Source organism: Pteronotus mesoamericanus, unplaced genomic scaffold, assembly GCF_021234165.1.
Source record: "Pteronotus mesoamericanus isolate MK-2021 breed Mesoamerican mustached bat unplaced genomic scaffold, CSHL_Meso_final scaffold_705, whole genome shotgun sequence".
Taxonomy (NCBI): domain Eukaryota; kingdom Metazoa; phylum Chordata; class Mammalia; order Chiroptera; family Mormoopidae; genus Pteronotus; species Pteronotus mesoamericanus.
In genome coordinates, this window is record NW_026555326.1 from 1,162,892 (window position 1) to 1,189,928 (window position 27,037).

At 45.7% G+C, this 27,037-nt stretch overlaps 1 protein-coding gene across 2 annotated transcripts in view; it reads right to left on the bottom strand.

Moving 5' to 3' along the window:
- HHAT (hedgehog acyltransferase) overlaps window positions 1-27,037 on the bottom strand; it is a 212,010-nt gene that overhangs the window by 62,530 nt on the left and 122,443 nt on the right. For both annotated transcript variants that reach the window (XM_054563293.1, XM_054563294.1), the window contains exon 10: window positions 1,170-1,371. In XM_054563293.1, the coding sequence (XP_054419268.1) occupies window positions 1,170-1,371 (202 nt within the window). The remainder of the gene's footprint in view (window positions 1-1,169; window positions 1,372-27,037) is intronic.

The following is a 27,037-nucleotide window of genomic DNA, read 5'->3' on the forward strand; positions in this document are numbered from 1 at the left end:
TTATGTTCTATTGCCTACTGTGAACACTAATGCCAGTATATCGCTTTTTAGTTATCAGAGTATTGCTTCATATTTAGAACTGATGATTTCCTACAAGATTCTGGTGCATCATATACCACATTTACATGATGAAACATTTACTCATAGTTTAAAATCACTTAAAATGTGTAAAGCAAAGTGATTGATTAATTTATTTTCCAAGTCATTTGCCTGTAGAGTTGGAATGTGTCTTAAATCTTTAGCCTTTTAAATGCTACTATCTCAGTAACTATTAAATTAGCAAAATTAAAATACCAGTACTACTCAGTATTGGTGAGGGCATTCCCACATTGGTAGGGATCTAAATTGGCACCCTTTGTCTGCAGAGCAGTTAAGAAAGGGTTAAACAGTATGCCTGCCAAACCTTAAAGGTGAGACAGCCTTAAATACAAAAATTCATCCTGGTTATGATATTCATCTCAATGCAACTCATGAGTGCAAAAAACCCAGAATAATATGTTATTAACAATAGAAGACTAAATACATCATAGCACATATAAAAAGGCTGTTAGAGATGGATTTGGTGGCATAGAAAGGTGGTCCTGATACAACCATATCTCTGGAATTATAACATTTGTTTTCAATAGTGTGTGTGTGTACAGAAAATATCTGGAAGAACGGGGGATTAACAGTATTTTTTCTCCTCTATTCTTGTCTAAATGTTCTAATTGTTATATAGTAAACATATATTGCTTTCATAGTTAAACCATTAATGTTTTTAGATTCTCATCCAAAAACCTTTCTGCTTTGCTTTTAGAGAGAGAGGAATGGAGAGAGGGAAATATCAATGCGAGAGAGAAGCGTCACCTGGTTGCCTCCCACTCGTGCCAGGACAGGGGGTCCAACCACAACCTAGGTACGGGTCCTGACCAGGAATCGAACCCGCAACCCCTCGGCTACAGGACGATACTCCAACCAACTGAGCCACACCAGTCAGGGCTTAAAACATTAAGTTTTTTTAAAATAGCTACATTAGACTGTTTTTAATCTGTCCTACCTCTAGGCACAGGGGCTTTGAACCCACCTAGCAGGACTGACCCATGACGCGCTGCATCTGATGACGGCCTCCCTCCCAAACCTACTCCCCCGGCTCCGCTGTCCCCTACGGCACGAGCAAGGCTCCCGCTCACCAAGCTGTCCTGGATGCACGGGGTCTCCGCAAGCCTCCGGACTCCATTCTCCACGGTGACTCCCAGCCAGTTGAGGGCTGCCCAGCACCAAAGGTAGTCGTGCCCCCCATGCCAGTAGCTCACAAATGCAAAAGTCATCGCAGTGGAAAGCAGTGTCCCCAGCAGGCCATGCTGGGACCCGCCCACGGGAATGTACACATACCTAGAGAAAGAAGAGACCATTAGGAGCCACACCAAGGGCTGTCCCTGCAACACATCTGGTCCCCAGACTGGACTCTTCTGTCACACGTTGATACTCCCCATGAGCAGACCCCTCCTTATTTCCAGGAGGCCACAGGGCACTTCAATTCTCCATCGCACAGGGAGTTGGCAAAAACACAAGCCTCAGCTCTGCAGGGCTGTAGGTCACATGAACACATGCTAACGGGCTGTCGTGACCAGGACAAACAGCACTTACAAGAGGCAGGGTGAGGAGCAATGCATTCAGTTTCTAAAAGGGATGTGTCCAACCCTAGAAAGCCCATCACAGAATGGCCATTAAGCCCTGGCTACATGGGACACCAACATTCAAGGCAGGTATGAATTTTACAGCTTGAACTACAGGGTCCGGCAGAAGTAACACCTGCGTGAGTGTGGTTGAGTAATAACATGGGTGCAACAACTTATAGTTTTAATTTGAACATTTCACCTAAAATGTCATATGGTGTGCTTGAGTGTGATATTGCTATACTACAGAATTTCACACTTACGATTCTGTAATAAAAGAGTGTGTAATAAAAGAGGGGCGTTATTTGTGCCGGACCCCTGTATTAAGTTCATGATAAACCTAGTATTTAAGTGCAATTGCTGAAATGGCAGGGGCAGGGTGCAGAAGAGGGTGCCAAGGCCGGTCCCTCAGCTTTCCGGGCAAGCTGCCCAGAAGCAATAGTGAATACACAAGTGAAGAGAAAAGCTCTGCATTCATAGGGCAGCCAAATTATCACCCAAAATGCACAGCCATCCCCTGGGAACGGTCTCTACTGCTGAGCCAGCCATCTGACAGTGTACAGGTGGGACCGTGTTCTCCCAAATCAGTATTTTCCTGCTGGAGTTGGACAAGACTCACAGCTTGGGTAGGGTAGGACCTGGAGAGCTAGGTATGTACCCTTTACACTTGGTCCTGTCTACGTATTAATTTTTGTAGGAAATTTTGTTTTGAAAATCTTTTTTTCTTTTTTTAAATTTTTTAGAAACAGAGGGAGAGAAACATTGATGTATGGTTGTCTTTCATATGCTCCCTACTGGGGACCTGGCCTGCAACCCAAGCATATGCCCTGACATCGAACCAGAGACACTTTGGTTCACAGGCCAGCACTCAATCCACTGGGCCACACCAGCCAGGGCGGTAAATAATTTTTGAATAGAATAATTTTATAGGTAAGCCAAAAAATAAAAATAAAAACCATTCCTCCTTTACCTTCAAATATGATGCAGTTTAGATTATTATTATAATTTATTAATTATGTGATCAGCTTAGACAGCCCCATTTTATGGGTGAAAAATCTGAGGTTGGGAAGTGAACTTGACCAAGACAGACAGCCAGGAAGGGGAAGAGCCAACCTGCATCTGTGGCACCAATATCAATGTCTTCCATTACACCCTTGGGTTTATTTTGAAAGCCCTCTATTTTACACTCTAATCAGAAACAAACCAGAGAGCATGGGAGAATGTAGCCGTTTCAGAAATAAATGAAGCAAAGAAAAATACTACTTTCTTCTGTGCAAAACCAAGACCATCTTGGCAATCAAATTAGCAAATACATATCAAGCACTCCATGCAGTTTAAGGGATCGCCCACCTGCTGTCAAGTATTTATTTAGGCTTCTGGGGCAGACCCGGCATCATGGAAGACACAGAGACATAAGATACTGCTCCTGCCGAAAGGATATGCACAGCTGATTGTGAAGCAACAGCAAACGCGTCCCACATTAAGCTACACAATAAGGTAAGAGGTAGACCATGAGGGTTTAAGAACATGGAGGAGAAGTGGGTGAGTGGAGGCAAGTAGGGTAGAGGAGATGTAACAGCAAAGGTCTCCACCTTGGGCGGCCCATAGGATGAGTTTTGCTAGGCAAAGGGGAGAAGGCTTGGATGCTGCTCCATGGACTTGTAAGGGCTGGGCATCGAGGCAGAAAAGACTGAGCGCGCAGGCACAGTGTTTTTCATTTGTGTTATGCTGCCCCCTAGAGGCTACTTGGTTATTGGAACAGTTTTCAGCAGAAGCCAAAAAGAACCACAATTCTCAGCATGGGACCAGACAGAGCCATGGCCCATCACAACACTCCGTTTAGCTGGACTTGTATTGTGCTGGTCAAAAAGTCAGTATGGTTTTTTACATAACACAAAAGATACATTTTTTATTTTCACCAATAACTTTATTGATTTGAATATTTTGAGTATATTGTCTATTTCCCACGTGGTAGAAGGTTACTCTTTCTCAATTAATATCTCAATTTGATCTCTATCAGCTTCAGCTAGTCTACCCAACTGTGAAGCATCATCCAGCAAGAAACCTCCAACAAGAAACTCTGCAAACCACTTCTGACACGTTTGATCAGTCACAGCACCTTCTCCATACACGGCACAAACCTTTTTTTTTCCTTTGCATTTCAGGTGCATTTTTGCATTTCTTGAAATAATAAAGCATATGCCAAAAATGTCACTTATTTTCTTCCATCATAAATATTAAAATGGCTACACAAAAATTCACAAATTTTGATAAGTTTGTTTTAAATACATGGATACGAGAGCTGTCACAATATAATTTAACAAAATTGTTTCAAATAAAGCTCAAGATAACTAAACATCACTAGAGCCATCTTACAGAAAACCAAATGACCTTTTTGGCCAACCCAATACAATCAGTGCTGTGTGCAAGAAGGCTGTATATAGAAAAAGGAGATGTGGTCAGGCCAGTTGCAAAAATATGAGGAATGACTTCTGTTTATAGAAACTTTGAAGATAATTGTTTTATATAACAAGTTAATAGTAATATGAATACTCTTCTCACCTAACGTCACTCTTTCATGTTGAGATTTTCATTGCATCTCACTATATTACAGTGTGCTGCACTGTATATGTCAGAAAGCCCACGACAGAACAAAAACCTCTCATCATCCGCAACCAGTGGACCTTAATATTGGATCCAACTCCAAAAAGGGTGTGTTTTCAAGCTTGTGAGGAAGAAGCATCGAGCCCCATAATTACATGCTCAGCTATTTTAGGCATCTCTTGGCACTGGCGCTTTGTTACTGTGCTTTCAAAGTGACAGGCGACAAAAATTCCTTTTCTTGTAGATATTCATATAGGGCAGGTCTCCAAGGACATGAGCTGCTTGTTTTAAACCAGGAGAGAGTATGGTTTCCAGACTGGGAGATAAAAATCCCTTCTTCGCTCTTAGTTTCTAAAAAGGAGTAGGTGTGGCAGAAGGAGAGTAAACAGGGTATTTCCTTTTACAAATTCCACCAGTTTTGTGTCAGTTCCATAATTAATAACAACAGAGCTGTGTCTCTCTTTTAGAAAAGCAGTAGCATGACCCCACTCACCTGGATCCACTGCACAGTGAAATTGATTTCCCAGTGGAAGAAAGCACTGCCTTCTCAACAAAGCAAAAAGAAAAGATTTCTTCTTGCCAGAGACTGTGCGGGCACGGGTTTGCCCAAGGCCTGACCCTGCCAGCCGGCTTCATGTGCTCACTACCTGCAGAGATGCCGCTTGAGGAAGCTGGCACCACCTGCCACCACCAGCTGAGTCAGTGCAACATGGCAAACCCCCAACCAGGAGAGTAACCTCCGAAAAAGGTGGATGTCGCTAATAACATACACCCTTGACTGAACATCTGCAAGCCAGGTGCTTTATATATACCATTTCTAATGATTAAAACAACCTTGCGCCCTGACCTGACCAGTGTAGCTCAATGGACGGGGTGTTGTCTTGCAAAGCAAAAGATCACCAGTTTGATTCCCAGTCAGGGCACATGCCTGGGTTGCTGGTTCAGTCCCCGGTTGGGGCAAGTACTAGAGGCAACCAATCCATGGTGCTCTCTCACATCGATGTTTTTCTCCCTTCCTTTCTCCCATCCTCCTCTCTCTCAAAATAAATAAATAAAATCTAAAAGCAGCCCTGCAAGGTGCTAATGACGAGACCTGTTTTACACAGCAGAGGTGAAATCTGAACCTAGAATTTGCCAGTTCCAGAACTCCCAGGCCTGTGTGCTATTAAGTCACTTATCATTGTGGGACCATTTCTTGGTGGTATTTTCCTCTTATTTAACCAAACCTTCCCAGCAATCTCCACAGAAACATCCACTATTATTTTATCAACTGAAAAAGTGTCCTTTGTAGGAAAGAAATCTTGCTTAGAAGAAAGATACTCATTGTTTCAAAGGGGTTTAGGCCAAAAAGCTGTTTCAGAGGCCAAAGGTGCAAGTTCAGTTTCTAAACAAACTAGTTTCCTCCCATCCCACCAGCAGAGGTTACGCCTGCTGTCTTCCCCGGGCAGTGTCCTGCAGCTAGCTGTCCGACTATGTAAGAAGTGGGGCATAAGAACTTAATGACTGGGGCTTGGTGCTGAGAAGGTGTCTGTGAAGGGAGAGGAAAATATCTCTCTCCTTCCTATCCGCCATGAAAAACTTGGGAATATGCCCTACAGTGGGGGACAGGAGTGGTGAGAATCCATGTGATAAATACATTAATCTCAAAAGCACATGCTCCCTTTTCCCAGGCCGTACACAATAGCTCCCTGGCTTGCCACATTATATTCAAACTCTGCCAAGGACTAATCCCAAACCCCAAGACAAGGGAACAGGGCACCTAAGATACTTGGGTTTTGCTGTCCCATGGATGAGTCAAGGTGGGCTTGCAGGCCCAGTCTTCAAGCACCTACTGTTAGCAAACAATGGCTAACACCCTGTTCCAGCTCTGCCTTATCTTCTGCCCTTATTTCCAGCAGTTCTCTTAACGAAATCGAAAACCCCGAACAAGTTGGGGTTGTTCTCCGATTTTCCAATTCCTATTCAGTCTACAAAGTCCAGTTAATTTTTCACCTCCTCCAGGAAGACTCTTTTGGATATTCCAACTCTCTATTTAACCCAGAGAACCTACTGTTCCCACTGAGGGAACAGTTATTCACCAAAACATGCCTTTCTTCTTAGGGCTGCCATTTTAACTGAATGGTGAGACTCCCTTGAGCAGCGCTAGATGTGTGCATGCACGTGTGTGCGTATGCACATGATAGTTGCTAATCAACAATATTTCTATATGTAACAACACCATTTTCATTAGTTTTCACAGCCTCAAACAGCTTGTAAACTTGTGGTAAATGTCACCATTGTCACAGACTGTTAGGAACTCAGGGATGATGATAAGGTCCTACTCCAGCTTTTGGGAGAGACTTCAGAAGACATTCATTCCCAAAGAATGCAGTTACTTCAAGGACCCTGGTATCTCTCCACACTTTATAATCATGCTTATCCTAGTAAAATCAAACGCATTTGGCCCCAAACTTCTAGAAGAACCCCAACCTCAAGATATTTTTAAAGTGAAAAGTACTAGCCTTTTAAAGACTAGAGCCTTTAGTTGCGGGGAAGGGAAGGCGTCTGGCTGCATCGCACTGGTGGTGGGGTGACCTCACCTGGGCTTCCCCTGGGCTCCTGCCTGGAGGTCTCTGTAAAGCTGGCCACACTGCCCTAAACCCAGCTCTACAGGCAGAGGCTCCCCTGGCCTGACTGTGACTCTGGCTTTGGCCTTGACCTGCACGTGATGACCCACCAGTCAAACACTTATGCTCCAGGTAGTGGACAAAGGCCTGGTGTCTGGCTCTCACAAAGGAGGCTATTGATCTGCTTATGAAAAGTTTTCAGCTCTAGCTGGTGTGGCTCAGTGGACTGAGTGTTGGCCTGTGAACCAAAGGGTTATGGCTCAATTCCCAGTGTAGGGCACATGCCTGGGTTACAGGACAGGTTCCCAGCAGGGGGCATGCAAAATGCAACCACAAATTGATGTTTCTCTCCCTCTCTTTCTCCCTCCCTCCCTTCCCCTCTCTAAAAATAAATAAATAAATAAATAAATAATTTTTTTTTAAAAGAAAAAGTTTTCAAAGGTAGATGTACACAGGAAATAATATAATTTAGTTTCCATATCTTTCTGTTTAGTATAGATAATAATGGAATTTTAACAAGTAAAAAGCAGCAGTCAGCTAATAGGCAACTATAGACTGACATTTTCAGAAAGCTAAGGGGGGGCCACTTGCAAAGCAGAGGGCACATTTTGGGGGAGCTAGCTCTCAGAGCTTTTACTGAAAGATGCTGGTTGTAAGTTTTATAAGCAATTCTGAAAAATGGCCTATTTAAAAAAATGCCATGCCCTGTTTGGCAACAGAACATTGTATAATTAATAAAACAGAGATTAAACACAGGCCATAGTTAGTCTACATTTAAAGTTCTAGGTTCAAGTAGCTAGATGCCAACAAATAAAAAAAATAATGTTTTCTTCCCACAAAGCCAGTAGCTCAGTGGGTTGAAGTACTGTGCTCATGGACTCAGGCCTTTAACTTGTATCCTGAGAAAGGTTCAGCTCTCCCTTCGTAGACCAAACTCCAGCTCCTCCAAAGCTCTATCTTCCTCACTGCAGAGGAGGATGAGGGGACGAATGGCGCAGCCCAGTTGTCAGCATCACGAGAGGCAGCCCGAGTAGCCACAGCCACAAAGCCCAGGATGAGAGGGAGGGCACTGCCTGAGAGATAGAGAGACATGTCCTTGGTGTTGCCCTGCTGACTTACTAATGTTTGTAACCTTGAGCTTGTCAATTAAGCCTGGTCTGCTCAAGTGTGTACACTGAGTTTATTCTGGGAGCATTAAAACTTTCCTGAGTATGACTTGCTGTGAACATCAGATGAGACAATGTATGTGTAAGGAGCCTGGAGATTTTAACACTCACATACTGAATAATAATGGACCAGTAACATAGCAAGCTTGCATTCAGGGAAAAAACAAGATGCCACCATCATAAGGAATAGCATCCCTAGATCTTGCACGAACATTTGAAAGCGCCAAGACCTCTGGCCTGCCAGCTCAGGGGTGTTCTTTACTTGAAACCACCTACCTTAAGGATGTCGCCATCAGAACCAGGTCGTTCAGTGCTAAGAGGTCCGAGCTATGGATTCCATACCCACGCGGGCCTGTTGATTGTGCGTAAGCCCGATGGCGGCCCGCGGCTCTCCACGCACCTAATATTGGCCATGAGGGGCCAGCAGAGGGTTTGGGCGTGGGTCAGGGTGAGCAGCCCCTATGACAATGGGGCCCATCACCTACGTTTCCCCTTCAAATCACTGCAGCCCTTCCACTCAGGTTCCCTATGGAGTACAAAAGTCACCTGGCCAAGTCCTTTCCTTGTAACGGTGACTGCTGTGTGGGCAAGGCCCAAAGAAAGTGCTTATGTGGACTTACTCATCCCACCATCTTAAAGCAGCCAAACTGTGCTCCATAAGGTTTGCTTGGTGATACATGAATCTTTGCAGCATTACAATCCTCACACAACAAAATGAAAAAAACCACCTCCCTCCCCAAAACAAACAGAAAGCAAACAGGCATCCCTTTAAGACACCATACTTCAAAACTAGCTTCCAGTCACTAGGGGCATGGGAAGGCCCAACAAGGTGGGGGCGGGGGCAGTGGTGACACCAGGAAGGGGCACCCAGACAGCACACTGAAGGCTCGCAGTCCCCAGGGCTCCCAGCCCCATGTCTGGTTCAGGTTATAAATAAACATCATATAAAACAGAGTCTTCAGAGGTTTGAGCAAAAGAGACAGAGCAGGAGTTTATACTCTTTAGTGCTGTGGAGCTGAGTCTAATCGCTAATAAAAAGGTCCTAGAAGCCTCAGTTTAATAACCACCAAGATTTCCTGGCTGCCTGCCTGTCTTCCCACCTGCCTCCCAAGAGGATGCACACTAAAAGCATGTATAAGCTGTCCTGGGCCAGGGGGAAAGGGGAGTGTATGCAAAGCCAGACATAAAGAGGCAAACCCGGATGTGTGTACGATGTAGGGGTGTGTGATCCCCATCTCATCGTGAGAGGGAGAGGGTTTCAGGGGGAGATCCAGTCCTCTCCTGCTCCCGACACAATTCTCAACCTCTGCTCCCTCCACAGATCTCCAACCGGGATCAAAATTACGACCTTCCTGGGCATATCCCTCCTCTTATTAGCAACTGTACTGTTTGTTCCTCCTGGATGCTCTCCTTTGATCTCTGCCTCTCACCCACATCCTGTTCAGTGCCATTCCTGCTGGTCCTAATCTTCTTACTCATTTATCATGGCTGTTAGGAAAATGTTCACTATAAAATAAACTTGTACAACTCGAAAGTGGCTGTTCTGGCACAGTGCCTGGGGGGTCTCTGGAAGACTGCTCTGAAGCCAAGTGTATAACACAGAAATGCCTGTGTGACTACTGAGGCATTTCACTCTCCCTCTGGGTGGACTGTGTAGTGGCTTTGAGACAGCCACTTTATTGCTGGAGAGGGCCCCACAGAGGCAGGGCCCATGGCCCGGACAGGTGTACAGTCTACATTTTCATGGCGACACAGTATCTCACATAGAGAGTCTAACTGGTTGGCCATTCAGGCAAAAACAAAAACTGACACCTGAAGAAAGGAAGAGGCAGGTCCTTTGTCCTCAGGAAGCATCTAGTCTGACAACGGCAGTCGAGTCCTTACCCTCAGGAGGTCCTGGCTAAGCGGGATTCCTATGGCATTAGGTCCTAAGTTAAAACCCATCAGCCTGGCTTTGTCAAAGTCATTTTCCAGCTGGCTCCCCACTATGTCACCAGCTCCATCTTACGAGACTCCAAAATAGATTCTCCACTCCAGCAAATGAACTTCACTGTTGCTCAAGTCTGAGCCCCACAATCCTGGCCCCACCCCCACAACCACCGATGGCCTCGCTCCCTTCCTCCTCGCGCTGCTGTCTTTTCCAGCATTTCATCTTTCAAAAGGGGTTCACACGCGTTTCGAGGAAAATTTCCCCGGTCGATCTCTCTGTATGCTGGAGGCCCGTAAATCCTTCATCTCCTCAGCATTCATGTGTTCATCTTGGCCTACGTATTAATTTCTTCAGACTTTGACATGCTGCTCTTCAGCATTTCTGAGCTGCTTCGTCAGGTCTGTGGGTCTGTGGGATTCCCCACCTCATGGTCAAGACATGGAACAGAGAGTTATAACATTTCTGTTTTGATTTCCCCAGAGTCTAACTTAGACTCTGAATTCAGGGCATGCGCAATAAATCCTCATCAGCTCTTGCTGTTCTTTCCCTCATCCTCCTCATTTCCCCGATTCAGTTTCCTCTCTGGTCTTCTTTTCTTCGAATACCACTCTCTGTAAACAAAAGATGATCCTCCAGCTTCATAAGTAAATGTCATCCTTCACATCTGCCACCACCACATTCTTCTCTAAAGTGCTGTGAGGTATGGAGGGTGATGTTTACAAACTCAGAATAAATCACATACACCAACAGGAGGTGCCCTGCGCTGGCAGGCGCAGAGCGGTGGGACATGTGCCAACTCCAGCTTCACCAGGAAGCTGCCAGAACTACCCAAAAGAAAAGGGAGATTTAATCAAAAGCAAAAGTTCAGTGTTAAATGGTTAAAAAATCAAAGCACCTGAGTTGGGAGGCTTAAGACTTGTGATGTTAACATTGAAAGCCTCAAATGAAACCACGGCTGTGCCCATCAATACTGGATACGTGTGAGAGGAGCACCATCAGGAGGCAAACAGGAGTGTGTGTGACTTCGACCCTCTGCTGGCTGAACTCTTCTGAAAAAAATCTCTTCCTCTGCCACAATGTCACTTCCTAATCCAATGTCTATTTTGGCCACAAGAGAAGTGGTGAGGAGTCAGGACCATTACTGGACATGAACGAATGAACACACACACAGACAGAAAGTGCCTCAGAGCATATGGAGGCGGGAGCGTGGTTGGCTAGCCAGGGTCACAGTTTCTATGATGGTCCCTTTTCTGGGCCATGTTTTAAGACTGGGAAGAGGTCAAGGGCTAGGGGAGAACTAGCGGATGAGGCCTCTATGGTTTGGAATATTTGGGATATAAGAATGTGCTTAAAGGGCTATGATCAATCCCAGCAGCATGCTGTTTTGCCACTGGTTTCTGAGGCTCTGTCTTCTCTACTGGGTTTGCAGGGCATGTCCTTAGACATTAGCTTACACTCCCAAGTTCCCCGTTTCCCCACCCTTCTGCTGCCATGGAGCTACCTCATGAATTATGTGAAATGGAGGAGCAAACAGTTATCTGAAGGAAGCCCACAGTGAATCTTGACTCAGGGTGACAAATCCTTTCCTAATAGCAAATTTCCATTCCCCAATGGATCTATTTTGTCAATGCAAACATTTCTGTTCTGGTCTTTCTTTCTTTCTTTTTTTACAGATTTTATTTATTTATTTTTAGAGAGGGGAAGGGGAGGAGAGGGAGAGAAACATGAATGCGTGGTTGCCTCTTCAGCGCCCCCTACTGGGGACCTGGCCCACAGCCCAGGCATGGGCCCCGACTGGGAATCGGACAGGCAACCTTTTGGTTCACAGGCCGGTGCTTAGTCCACTAAGCCACGCCAGCCTGGGCTGTATTCTGAACTTTCTTAAGAGTGACAGTCCATTGATAATAACAGTGATCATCTGGGATGCCCCTAGATGGGACTTAACACCCAGAAAAGGAGACAAGTGGGAGAAAATGACAGTGGGTATCATGCGAGCTCCACTTTCAAAACACCGCCATTCAAAACTGTTTTCAGGAGGAAGAAAACAAAGGTCTCAGGTGCTGAAGTGATTTTCAAAAAATAATCACAACGGAATGATTGCTGGTCGTGATAATGAGGCCGTTCCCTCTCTGGATTGAAATCAGCCCTCTGACAAATCAGCTCTGACAGAACTGTTTCAATTGCCTCTCATTTATCACAATTACGATCCACAGTCCCTCTCAGACATGATACTTTCCAAGGCTGAGCACTGGAAGGGAAAACTGAAAATGCTTGGGTTTGGGCATGAATGACAATAAATCCACAGCAGTGTCCAACGCAGCCATGCCAGCACAACATTTACGGAAACAAAGCAAGAACCTCATCCCATGCGCGGGAAACAGCGCCGGGTAAGCAGTTTTTCCCTTAATGCAGTGAGAGCCGCCCAGATGACGCTGCTTGTTCAATAGATCCCATGGTAATTGGATGGACTCTTGAGTGCACATTAGAGATTAATATTTTAAGAGGTGGCATTTAACAGACGGTCTGATGATGACATTCAATGCGTGTCATAAAAGACAGAGTCTTCTGAAGATTAAAAATGCTACCACTCATGCAATAAAATAATAGAAATCCAAAGGTGTCATCCACGTTGGGAAAGAGTGGCTTCCCAAGGTTGGAGAAAGAAGTGAACCACAAGAATGGAATTATAGTTGCTTACTAGGTTCCTATCAAATGGGGTCAAGATGAAGAAAGATGTTTCACGGGCTGAAAAAGTCTTGTGCTTGACGTATGCCTTATTCCTGAGAAAGGAAGAGAAGGGTGAGGGGTTATCAAGACCTCCTCGCTTCAGGGGTCTAAAATGGCTGCAGAGAGAAGCCAGGCCTGAGGCTGGGGAAGGAGAGAGGCAGCTGGGGTTCAAATGAAGGAAGTTCTGTTCCCGGCTCTTCCCTCCCACATCACCATCCTGCCTCCAGGATCTATGGCTGGTGAAAGTGCAGACAAGGGGCAGCTGCCAAGAGCAGCCATTTCATGAAAGTCAAAGAGCAAAGAGACCCCTGCTGAGCTCCTGCGTGCCTTGGAGTCTCACTGGCCCATGCTACACGCACTAACACAAATGTAAGGCCCAGGAACGAATCCAGCAGGCCTGGGCCTCCAACACCGTTAGATTTCCAGAAGAGGGAGGAAAGGGCATGGAGGGGTGCAATCTCTCCGGGTCATGTGCCCAGACACAAGGTGGAGGGCAGAAGGGAACTGACTCAGTTTACCATCTTCACCTTAGGTGGCAGAGATGAAGAAGTTTATTTTGAGAGCTCAGTAAGCAGGCCTTTTTCAATTCCATGACCAAGGCTAGGAGACAGGGATCCTCCTTCCAGAACATTCCTTCTTCTCCTAGAAGGAGTCTCCAGAACCTTCCAAGAGAGAAGGGTAGCTGCCCATGATGCAAGCATGGAGGTGCTACAGTGCAGCTGTGGCCTTGAACCACCCAGGGGGATGCTGGGAAGGGACAGACAGGGGACAACCAATCTATTCTTCAGAGTCCAACTGTGGGGCCAAAATTTGCAGTCCAGCTGGTTATCATCATGTCCGTGACAGTCTCTTGCTGCCTCACAGTTACGACAAGATCCCCGAGGTCTCCGGCTGGACCCAAGGGAACTGCCTTAAATGGCCTCTCCTGGGAGTCCCAGCTCTGCAATTCTCAGCCACTTCACTTCTCAATGTTCTAGCTCCTCAGTAAGGAGTTTGCTGGAAAAATGGAAATCCCCACACTACTCCAAACGTCGAGGGTGATTCCCAACTCCCACTGGCAAGAAGGCCCCTCGAGCCTGAGGCCCCCTCTGCCGGGGTCAACACATCGTCCTGGGTGGTGGGTCTGTGGCTTGTTACCTTCCCCAGCAGCACCTGCACAGGTGGCTGGCTCTGGCGCAGCTGCAGAATCCTCAGCCCTTTCTCTAGCATCTTCCACACTCTCCGGGGCCCCTCTTGCACAGTGTCATGTGCCCAAAACCACTCTTGAAGGAGCATACAGGCCTGTGCAGCTCTTTGGAGGACACTAGTCCAATGTCCCCTTGGAAATGAGACAGCTCTTTCCCCAAGGTGTCTCTGAGCAGGGCACAGGACTCCGCAAGGGATGGAGGCCTCTCCCATGGCTCTAGATGGGTTTAAATACTTCTAGCAGGTATACTCTCTGGGAAGCATGCAGGGCTCAAGGTAGTATGTCACCCTTAAGGGCACAGGATTCCAGAAACAATACATAAAGCTCCAACAGTGACTCCAGGTTTCACCTGTATAACCTGATATCACTTAACTGCATTTGACTATCCAGTAAAATCAAACCAAGTGATTCCTTGCTCCCAAATCATGTGTGTGTGTATTTGTGTCTGTGAAAGGAATGTGCCTATAAAAAAATATGCTGAGAACCAACTGTGGATTAGATGCTATGATAGACACTGAAATGAGATGATTAGAAAGGTCCTGTGTCTGTCCAGAATGGCCAGTCTAGAGCGAGAGTTAGGCATCAGTGGCACAGTTACACACTGCAAATCAAAGCAGAAAGAAATACATGCAGCCCAGGGATATGAACAGGCATGTAGTGAGGTATGCAAGGGAAGAAGGGGCAAGTTCCGTGTGGAGGCCCTGCGGGAAGAAGCCAGAGAGAAGGCCACATCTGACACGGAGAAAGAAGGGAATGCAGAGAGAAGGGGAGGCCCCTAGTTTGTCTTACTGGCTGGTAGAGATCAATTCCAAATTAACACTAATAACACTGACAAACTCTCCTCAAAGCCAATGTCAGAGGGAAAAGATTATCGTTGCCTCCTGCAATCTTTCAAGAAAGAAATATCTTAAAAGTTGACAAATTTTTAAAAAATGTAATCTTACATTTCACTTTGGAAAATCTAAGTGGTAGCCTACAAAGAAACACGTGGGCACATGATAAATGAAGTAAAATGAAGCTTTCTTAACGAGTTACCTGGGACTCAAGGGCACCTCGATATCACACCTGGAGGTTAACGAAGCTGCCTGAGGAGTGAGGCTGGGTCTGGAAGGGCCGTGGGTACATGCCAGGCTCTGTCTCCACCTCCGCAGTCTGAACTGCTGGGATCTAGGCAGGGCCACAGGGTCACCATCTACAAGATACACTTGCAACCCACGTCTAGCTCACCTCATAGGATTCAATACGATGATCAAATAGGGCAAAGGGGATGAAAAGAAACTGAAAGTTTATGTAAAACAAATGATTATGCTAATACTACACAGATAATAGTATACTAGGACTTCTACTATCCATACTAATCAAGGAAGGAGTTTCCATTGAATTAAATCATTTTCTTAATGAGGAGGAGAAAGAGAAAATGCTGATTGCTCTCTATAAGCCAGGCACTATGTTAACTTTTTACCTATGTTATTCAAATTTCAAATCTAATCTAGGAATTTCCTTCCCTGCCCTAACTTACAGAGGAGGAAAATAAAGGTTATTTACTTCCCCAAAGAGCTGGCAGACTTGTTTCATGTGGCATCAGACAGCAGAACCTGAGCCAACCGGTGGCAGTTGCCAGCAAGCACAGCCTCTTCAGACTGAGCTGCCTGAGAGTAGAAAAGGCGATAGACCTAGAGGTGGAGGGGAGACCGAAGCTCAGGTCTGAGTTCAAAACGCAAGCTTTCTTCACTAAGTCATGTGGTTTCTCAATGGTAAATACGGATATCAGGCACAGATTACCTATGTGCTTAGCATTAAAAAGATAGTTAATATTTATTTAATTTTTTGTAAAATTTAAATGATTTTTATTTTTCAATCACAGTTGACATACAATATTATATTGGTTTCAGAGGTACATCCCAGGGATTTGACATTACATATCTTACTAAGTGATCATCCCAATAAATCTTGTATCCATCTGACATCATACATAGTTATAAGAATATTATTGACTATATTTCCTATGCTGTACTTTACATCCCCATGACTATTCTGTAATTACCAATTTGCACTTAATCCCTTCACCTTTTTCACCCAACCTATCAACCCCCTCCCATCTGGCAATTGTCAAAATGTTCTCAATCTATGAGGCTGTTTCCATTTTATTGTTCATTTATTTTATTTTTTAGATTCAATTGTTGATAGATATGCATTTATTGCCATATTATTATTCATATTTTTTATCTTTTTTTTCTTCTTCTTAAAAAATACCCTTTAACATTTCATGTAATACTGGTTTGGTGGTGATGTATTCCTTTAGTTTTTTTCTTGTCTGGGAAGCCCTTTATATGTCCTTGGATTCTAAATGATACTTTTGTTGGGTAGAGTAATCTTGGTTGTAGGTCTTTGCTTTTCATCATTTTGAGTATTTCTTGCCATTTCCTTCTGGCCTGCAAAGTTTCTGTTGAGAAATCAGCTGACAGTCTTTTGGGAGCTCCCTTGCAGGTAGCTAACTGCTTTTCTCCTGCTGCTTTTAAGATTATCTTTGCCTTTAACCTTTGGCACTTTAATCATGATGTATCTTGGGGTAGGCCTCTTTGGGATCATCTTGTTTGTGACTCTGCACTTCCTGGACCTATAGGTCTACTTATATTCACCAGGTTAAGGAAGTTTTCTGTCATTATTTCTTCAAATAGGTTTTCAAATTCTTGCTCTCTCTCTTCTCCTTCCAGCACCTCCATGTTGCAAATACTGGTACGCTTGAAGTTGTTCCAGAGGCTCCTGGTTCTGACTTGTTCTTTTTTATGATTTGCATGTCCTTTTTATGCTGTTGGAGTTCTCTCTAAGTTCCTTGAGCATTCTTACAACTTATGTTTTGAATGCTGCATCTAATAGATTTCTTGTCTCCATTTTGTTTAGTTCTTTTTCTGGAGTTTTGTTCTGCTCTTTCATTAGAGACATACTTCTTTGTCTCCTCATATTGGGCAGCCTCCCTGTGTTTGTTTCTGTGTATCATGCAGAGCTGCTACATCTCCTGGGCTTGGTAAAGTAGCCTTATGTAGTAGGTATTCTACAGGGTCCAGTGGCAGAGCTTCCTTGATCAACCAAGCTAGAACTCCAGGTGCCCTCTCCCCATGTGGGCTGTGTACAATCTCCTCTTGGAGCTGATCCTTGATTGCTATTGGCACATCAATTAGAGGGATTTACCCCCAGGCCAGTCAACTGCAAGGACTGGCTACAACCACTGACCACTGTAGAGGACCAGCTGTGCAGGGGCCCACCCCACAGAGTAGGACTTACTTCAGCAGGGCGCTGGTGATGCTGAGTCCACCCTTTGAGTGTGTCCTTTGTGGAGGTGATTAGGTGGTGCTCTGATGTGGTCTGAAGCTGTCCACTGGGTGCACTGGCTCTGGGCTCCCCCAGGAGGTGCAGGCCAAGGTCATCCGCTGCCTGAGCTCTGTCCAGGGCTATCCGGCATGAACTACAAAGTGATCTGCAAATGGCTGCTACTTGTGTTGGGCCTGGAGGAGCCCAGGAGAGGCCAAGCTGTGAACCAAGGCCAGCTGCTGCTAGTGCTGGGCCTGGGGACACTCAGCAAGAGGTACAGGGCATGCTGAGGCTAGATGCCTTTTGTCTGAGATTTCAGGAAAGCCTGAAGCATGAGGCAAGTCAGGCCATTGGTATAAAAAAGCCACTGGAAACAACTTTGGTGGGCCCACAGGTTGGGTGGGGCAGGGTCTCAAAGAATCACCAATGCAGGAAAAATTGCATTAGCCAGGTTGATGTTGGCTCAGATACGGTGCCTGCTTGCCAGCTCTTGCAGGGAGGGGAGTCAGGATAGGAAAAATGGCCTCTGACAGTACTTTTTTCTGGGCAAAAACTGCCCCTCCAGCTCTCACCCTGATGCCAAACAATTCAGTTCCCCCACCGGATGTCCCTTGTGGTTTTTGAGTTGCTGTCCCAGCACTAGAGCTCAGAGGGAGAGAATCCAAGAAAGTCGGTGTGTGGATCCTTCAAGCAGAACTGCCTGAGACTCCAGGAGCCCTCCATCTCCCTCAGCCTCACTCTCCACTGGTTTTTCACAGCCAGAAGTTATGGGGGCCCTCTTCTGGGCTGTGGAACCCTGGGCTGGGGGGCCTGGTATGGGGCTGGAATGCCTCGCTCCTTAGAAAGGAACTCCACAGCCCAGATATCCATCCCAATTATTATCCACCACACATGGGTGTGGGATCAGCCTACTTCGTGTCTCCTCCCTCCTACCAGTCTTGATGTGGCTTCTTAAATCCTTAGTTGTAGGACTTTCATTTAGCCAGATTTTAGAAGGTTCTGAACAATGGTTGTTCGGTAGTTTAGTTATAACTTTTTTAAAGATTTTATTTATTTTAGACAGAGGGGAAGGGAGAGAGAAATAAAAGGAGAGAAACATTGATGTGTGGGGGAAACATTGATTGATTGCCTCTTGCACACCCCCAACCAGGGAGCTGGCCCACAACCCGGGCATGTGCCCTGACTGGAAATCGAACTGGCAACCTTTTGGCTTGTGGGCAACGCCCAACCAGCTGAGCCACACCAGTCAGGGCTATTTATAATTCTGATGTGCTTGTGGGAAGGTGCCGAGTACTGCATTTTCAAGGTAGTTAATATTTAATCTAATATTTCTTAGCTTTTAAAATATCTATTGAGCCCCTGGTAGGTGATAGTCACCATGCACAGTGCTTTATGTAGTATTTCATTTGATTTAGAGGGTGCTTCAGCACTCTTTAGTGCCTCAGAGTCATTTTTGTGAACCTAAATTATCACTGTAGCAGCAAAGCATGACTGTTCTAGATAAGAGCGTCCAAATCATTATGAGATGACAAAAAACCCAACGCATTTCGACTCAAATAAATCTAGTGGAAACTTACAACATCTCAAAGTCCAGAGGACGAGAACAACCCCCTGCTGTTGGCACACAGGACCCTAGAGACAGAAGGGGTGTGAACGGCCATCCTGGGTATGGATGCCTGTCCTGTACGCACACTAGCAATCACCCAGCCTACATTTCAACATGCTCAGTGACAAAGATTCTCAACTTTTGGAAACAGCCTTTTCTACTTTTTGGGACAGTTTAGATGGGAGAGAATGTGCTTTTCTGTACTTTTTTTCATCCATTATATCAGGTCAATTGGCAGCCTGTAAAATATCTGATGAAAGTTCTGATCTCCCTGCAAAGGCTTAATTTTGCATGCAACAGAGCCTCAACTTCTTTACCCATTCTGTTATGTCTGGTTCCAAATCTAGCATACTTTTCCCTTTCTCTAGATATTTCCTCATTTGTCTGTGTTCCTCTGGGACTGTGGTACTTAACAAAGACTGATCATTTATGGAAGAACATGAATAATGAAGTACAGACTAGAAATACCACATTCTCTTCCTAAGCATATATTCATATCCTCGACAAACATTTTCTAAGCACCTACAACGGGCCAGGTACTATGCTAAAACACTGGGGACATTCAAGAGGGTGCCATGTGAAATGCCCTTATAGAGGTAACATCCAACCTATCATATTGATGAAGCCTGTTGCCAGGCAGCCTTATCTCATACCAAAGTTCTCACCTACTACTTTGCTGAGAAAGTCAACACCATTATATAATAGAACGCTTGTCTTCTTTCTAACCACATACATCTTTATCTCCATTGGCACCTACCCACTCATTCTACTCTTCTCTTTGGTTCTAGCCCCTTCTGCCTCCTGAGGAACCATGCTCCATCACTGTCTCCCTCTCACTCTGTATCCTTATGCAGCTTATCCGAACTGGTGCTCTCCTTAGCATAAAGATATATTCCAGTCCTTCTCATTTTATAAGCACCTTTCTTTTGATCACAACTTCTACTTCTTCATCTTCAGTACTAACCACATTTCTTCATGACCAAGTATTTCAAGACCTAAGTATTTCAATACCTTTCTCTAAGTCCTACCTTCCCATTCACTTCTTAACCTGCTACACTCTGACTTCTGCTCCTCCCCGTTCCATTTAAATGACTTTTTTCAAGGTCATTTAATGGTCTCCAGACAGCCAAAGCAAACAGATATATTGATATCTTTCTGTTATATTTGGCATTGACTGTGCCTTCCATTTTCCTCTTTTAATAATTTCTGCGTTATGTCTCACCCATACAGTACTACTCCCATTCTTTATTGAAGATTTAGAAATAGACATAAAGATTCCAGAAATAACTACCAATGACCTTTCTGTGTTTGTCCTCTGCCATTTTTCTATAAATATACATAGACACTTCTTACAAGAATAGGATCACGAATGCACCACTAGGTAATTGCTCTGTCCACCTAATCCATCATGAGCATCCCGCCGTCGCTCTGCCTTCCTTATTTACCTCTGCCCTCCCCTGGCTCCAGCAACACCACTCTCTTGTTTTCCCTCCGCCGCTAGAGCCACACTTCTCATTCTCCATCACAGGCTTCTCGTTCTCCGCCTGGTTCTAAACATGACAGCAACTTAAGGCTCTCTCCCTGGATCTGCATGTGCTCACACAGGGAGGCCACAGTGCACGTTAACAAAGCCATCACTGGAGTGTGGGTTCATCTACCCCATTAGCCAGGTCGTCAGGTAGATCAGGTGAACAGTGATGCTACGATACCAAACCTGCTCAAGGAGTATGTGCTAAACTAACCAGAGGGCAAGAGAAAGGGGGAGAAGAGCTGTAGTGAGGGGACTGCTGGGGAAATGACTTTGCGCCAGTGAAGACCAATGTGAGGGCAAGGGAAAGAAGAAAGGAGGGGTGAAGGAAATATGACAGAGAAGCATCAAAACGAGACTCTCTCCTCACCTTTGCTGAAAACTGGATCTGCCATGCAGTTGCTGAGAAGCACCACCAACCAGGCAACCAGTCGCTCCCAACTGCACTCTCTGGCAACCAGCCTCCAGCAGCCACTGTGCAGGAGCACCGTCGTGTGGTGACGCGGAAGATGGCCTCCCTGGATTTCACTCCAGTGCAGCGTTGAAGAACCCTACCCGCCACGCATCCTACACACTGTCTCAGAGACTGCCTTTCAGTCCCCTCACCCCAATTTCACCTTTCAGCCTTTTCCCAGATTAACATCATTCATCTGCCAAACCCAAATGGCGATCCCTGAGCTCTAACACAATCTTTACTGCTGGTCTAAAATTCTTACAGTTTTTGTAACTACAGTTGGTCCTCTGTATCTGCAGGTTTCGTATCCATGGATTCAATCAACTGTGGATGAAAACAGTATTTTTGATCTAAGGTTGGGAATCCATGGATGCAGAGGGCCGACCATATGCACTGCTCTATACCATTTTACATAAGGGACTTCAACTTCCTTGGACTCGGGTACCTGCAGGGGGGTCATGGAAACAATGTCCCACAGAAACTGAGGGACAGCTGTATACAAGTTTTCAACTGCTTCATTTTCTTGGCGACACTGGAACACCACGGGGCTGAGATCTAGTCTGTTACTTGACTCTATACCCCCAAATGCCCAGTCCTCTTTTGTATTCCCTCTAGGTGCTTTCCACAGGCAGAATTACCTGATCCAGGGGCACTGAAATAAGGAGAGGCCTTAAAATGCAGTGGTTAAGAACATGAGCCCTCCCCTGGGTTCTAATCCCACCTTTACTTGCTCATAGTATGGCTCTGAGCCTCAGGTTCCTGATCAGTAGAATGGCGGTAATGAAACTCACCTCACAGAGATGTTACAAAGGTTAACTGAGATATTGAATGCAAAGAGCTTAGAACACTGTCCGGCAGCCCTGGCCAATGTGGCTCAGTTGGTTGGAGCACTGTCCCATAACTGAAAGGTTGCAGGTTCGATTCCTGGTCAGGACACATACTTAGATTGCAGCTTCGATCCCCAGTTAGGGAGTGTACAATCCTAGGTCTGGGTGCATATGGGAGGCAACCAACTGATGCTTCTCTCTCACATTGCTGTTTCTCTCTCTCCCTTCCTCTCTCTATAAAATAAGTGAAAAAATGTCCTCGGATAAGGATAAAAAAATTTAAAGAAAAGAAAGAACAGTGCCTGATACAGCAAGCACCCAATAGATGTCAGGTATAGCTGAGACAAAGAAAACACACCTAGTAGAAGCCACGTGAAGAGAAATCAAGGGATCCTGCTCCTCTAGCCAAAGCATTAACGTCCTCACAGCCACAGCATGTTCAGAATTCTATACTGACTCCCGCCCTTAATTCTTGGTGACTGGATTTTTAAAAACTACAAAGCACTCCTTTTATTTTGTAATGAATATCACAGTCCTTAACAAGCTAGATAACAGGATGCCCCCAATGTCAACACTTTAGAAAAATACACACTATTCCCAAATACCTTCTCTAATTAGCATTTGTATGATTTGTATAGCTAATGTATTTTACACTAAAGGCTGTTCCAAAAATAGCAGCAAATTCCCTCAGTGCTCACAGATAACCTAAAATTGAACTGGTTTATTGCACGATATTTGTGAGTTGTAAACCTGTAATTAAGGCTTCATTAGTCCCTGTAATGGCAGGCTCTGCAATGGCTGATACAACGTGATGAAGTTTACACCACATTCAGTTAATTTCTATCATATTGACTCATTCATTCATTCATTTGTTCATTCATTCAATCCCTTCTGTGGGTGCCTACTATGCACTAACCACTGGGCTAAATGCTGGGGACACTCACACTTCAATTACGTCTCTAAAATTTTCATGACACCAGACAGCTCTTGTAGCGCATCCAAGGTCGTCGTGGAACAACGGCCTCACCCCCTGGACCACCACCAGAGAGAGGGTTCCTATTATCTCAGACTAATCAGGTTCTTGGCCTCATTAGAAATGTTTCTGAGTGCAAATGCTCTAGTTTTGCAGACAAATCATGGAGTCTCGTACATGTTTCACCAATGTCACAAAAAAAAATACCTCCATATTCCTGGGTAGCACAATGGCCAGATGGCCAAAAGAAGGGACCATATCGAAACATCTAGGTAGGTCATTGCAGAGCGGCTGGCACAGCATCACAATCAAGTTCAACCCCTGTCAAGCACATGCGGACAAGATCTGGAGCTGTGTCTGTGCCCTGTGCTCCTTAGGACACTTGGTGGGAGGACCGAGCCACTTTCGTGGATCCCAGGCCTGTGTCCTGGGTTTAGGAGCCAGACAGGTCTGGGGCGAAATTCAAGCTCCACTGCTTAAACTATCAGTGTGACGCTGTAAAGTGAGCTAAAATCTATATATAATGGGTGCTGAATAATATATGCTGAATGGAATTAAAAATCAGAGCTATTACTAAATGCTGATTCACATTAACCTCTACCGACAAACCTCTCCTCTAGCGCTCGGAATCTACCCCATTGATTCGACAGCTACTTACTGAGCACCTAATATGGGCCAAGCAGACACAGATTAAATTGTTTATTTCAAACTGTGAACAGAATACACAAGGTCCCTCCTCTTTTCAAGTATTCCAGTGGAGAAGACTTAAACAGGTAAACAATGAATAGGTGATACACATTGATTAATAATTTCTGTGAAAAGTAAAACAAGATCAGGGGTCAGAATCTGACCACATAGTTAGATGACCGCCAACTCAGATGCCGCTGTGTTATTCACTATTCTTTCCTCTATGTTAATCCATCTCCTAAACTAGGAGATAAATTTCTTGGACATACAGACCATGCCTCCTAACCCTTTATTCCCTATGACATCTATTGGAAGGCCAAGTACACAGCAAATGCTCAGCAAATCCCAATCAACTGATGAAAAAGATTCTGCCAAGTTAGACATCATCTAATTCCATGAGTTATACTTGACATGATTATGAAATACACAGAAATTCAGTCTCCTCACTACTTCTAGGCCAGGAGGTTTCTTGTGTACTTTTCAGCTCTGGAACTAATCTGACCCCAACACAGTCCCAAGCCTTCCATTTCAACTACTTTGGGCACCTTTCCCAAGGCTGCCCATCAGACTGCATACCAGCCACCTGACCCCAGCCGATGGCTGCCTGGCCCCAAGGATAACCAGCGCAATTCTGAATGGATCAACAGCTTTTTTCCTACAGCCTGTTTTGAAGGAGTGAAGAAAAGGGCAGAGATCGTTTACCCATTTGGGAATAAAAGCACCTTCCTTCCTCACTTTGCCAAAACTTGTTAAGCCCTCCCAATCAGGATTACCTTAAAGTTGACCAGGAAGCAGGCAGGAATAAAGCTTTTGGTTTTCTCCTTCTTTGTTTTAAGAAAACAGGAGAAAGATACTACTTAAGAGGAAAGTCTTTCCAAAGGCCAGACAACATGAGCCAGTATGCGAGGAGGCCGCATACTGTCTGACTTACACTTCCTCCCAGCCCCCGCCTGCTGGAGACCAGCTGAGACAGGACAGCGGTCGGGGACGAGGAACAGAAGCAAGAGTAGAGTCAACCAAACCCTCTGCAGACCACAATTCTGATTCTTCATGAAGTACGTTTTCCAATGAAAACTGTCATTGAAAAAAAAAAAGTCAGGGGGAAAGGAGGATGAAAGAGAAAAGAACATAGATGGCTGCTCTTAGGAAAACAGGACTCCGAACATTCGCGTTAATAAGCAAATTTATTGGCGGGGAAGAAATTTTAATCAATAATAATCAGGCACAGCTGGCTCACTTTTCCTTGCCGGGTTTAATAACACTTCCCAGCGCTTATCTGATCGGAGTCCACACACACGCATACTAATGAGGACACCATCGCAGAATGTACTGCTAGGCTTCCAAGGACCATTTCTGCCCCTGGTGGGCACCATTTCTGTCCCCAAGTGTCTGTCTACCAACAGATGAAGCTTGCGCCATTAGTTCAGTTGGTTTGTGAGTTAGCCCCCAAAGGCTTCATCCCATGTGTCTGATGGCACACACGGCTAGCCCTCTTTCTAATAGTTACGAGCGTAGCGTAGGAAGGACTGGCTGGTTTGAAATAGCACAAAGTTCCCCTGTGAACAGAGAAAGCCAGAGCATTTCTTCTTCTGACGGCGATTTCATGATGGCCTCTTCTGACACGTCCCCCACTGCACCAGCTTCTGTCATCCACCCCACAGACTCCCAGTGATGGTAGCCACTCTCTGAACAGGATCTCAGTCCAGTTCCTAAAGTTCTCAGGCCGTCTGTCCCACAACTCCAGTCTCACGTGTGAATTAAAACTCCTCCTTCCTGCCGCCCTCGCCCCAGGCCGAAACTGTTGTGTGTTCTCCTGGCTGGGAGAGCAAGGGAAGCAAGTTGTGGGGGCCTACGTTTCTCCTCCCCTGATGTGTGCGTCACCTCTGGCGTCAGGGTGGGGCGGGGGCGGCTGGGCAGAGGGGTCTTCTCAGGTGAGAGCTATCACAAGGAAGCAGCCGGTCCTCTTGGGGGCTGTCCCTGTGTCTTCTGACTGGCTTCTGGTTGGTTTTCCCTTGTGGCAATGGGTCCAAATGCCAGCCTTTGAGGGAAGTGCTTATTGGTTCCTCAGAGGAACCAGCACCAGGTATGAGATTTCCACCCCAGGGTCACTGTAGTCCCCGCCTTGCCTGGTCCCTCCTAGAGGAGGCCCAGAGAACCCGCCTCCTGCTTCCGGGACCCTAATCTGGTGGGGGAGATGGGCAGAAGAGAGGGTAGCAGCAGGCGGCTCAAGCCCAGCCACCTTCCGAAGGGCCCATTTACGGGACATGAACCTCATCTATTTCCTTTTTTAAGTTTTATTTTTCAATTATAGTTTAGATGTAGTACCATTTTGGTTTAGTATCAGGTCCAGGGGTACAGCATAGTGGTTAGACAGCCCTGTGCTTTACAAAGTGGTCCCTCCGCTATTTCGAGCTCCCGCCTGGCACCCCCGTAGTTATTACAATGTTAGTGACTATATTCCCTAGGCCGCACTTTCACACCCGGGGCTATTTTGTGACTGACAATTTGTAGTTTTTAATTCCTTCACCTTTGTCACCCAGCCTCCCAACCCCCTCCTCTCTGGTAAGTATCTTTCTGTTCTCTGTATCCATGAGTCTGTTTCTATTTTGTTTGTTGGTTCATTTGATCTTTAGATTCCACATATAAAGTGAAATCCTATGTTATCTGTCCTTCTCTTACTGACTTATTTCACTTGGCATAATACCCCATGGGTCAATCCATGCTGTCACTACTGGTAAGATTTCATTGTTTTTAAGGCTGAGTAATATTCCATTGTATATGTGTACCACAACTTTTTATCCACTCATCTACTGCTGGGCACTTGGGTTGCTTCCATATCTTGCCTACTGTACACAATGCTGCAATGAAGATACTTTAGTATTTGTGTTTTGGAATCCCATGTGTTTCTAGCCTTGCCGAATGGCCAAAGAACAAACTGCTTGATGATACCCACTCTCAGACCCTCCACCTGTCTCCTACCCCTGACTCCCAAGCACAGCAGCTTCCGGCATTTTGCAAACTCAGCGGCTGGACAGTTCTCAGAGGTGAGTGAATCACCAGTCCTGATTTAACCGAGGGGTCGAGATTCTGCAATATTCTCACGGGGTTTCCCGCTCTCAGCTTTGCAGAGGGAAAACACTGCTCTCCCTCCCTCAAGGGGTGCGGAGTGGGGGAACTGAAGAGCCTCTATTTATAAACACATCACTTCCCCTCAAACCCTTTCCTCTGGTCCAGGTAGGTGGCGGGAGGGGCTCCTAGAGCTGCCCCTCTGACTCAGGACTGTCACCGAGCCCTGGCAACACATTCGGAACTTAAAATGCGGGGCTATTTGCCTCTAGTCCCAGTTTTGGGCCTCCACCTGCTTCCAGGTTACAAAGAAAAATCTTTCCTGGCATCATGTTCCAACAGGGTTCCTACGCTCAGTTCTCCACAGACCACGTGGGGAAGCTTGAGAACAATCTGTTTGGATGGTGCCATACAATTCCATCCCTAAAGACAAGAAGTCCCCACAAAACCACTCTCCTGGCCGCGGTTTAGGGAGGGCCCCTTCCCATTTAAAACCCCTCAGCACCTTTACAGGCTCAGGCTAAAACCTACCCCGTTCCTCCCCAGCCACTCGCCACCCACGTACACCCACATGGGCACTCACACGTGCTCATGACACCTCCAGGCTCACACACGGGGAGGGTGGTCTGGTCTCTGGGTAGAGAGCGGCGCCTTTATTCCAAAGTCCAAACCTCAGCCTTCAAGGCCCCAATCCTGCACTGAGCTCTGGCCCC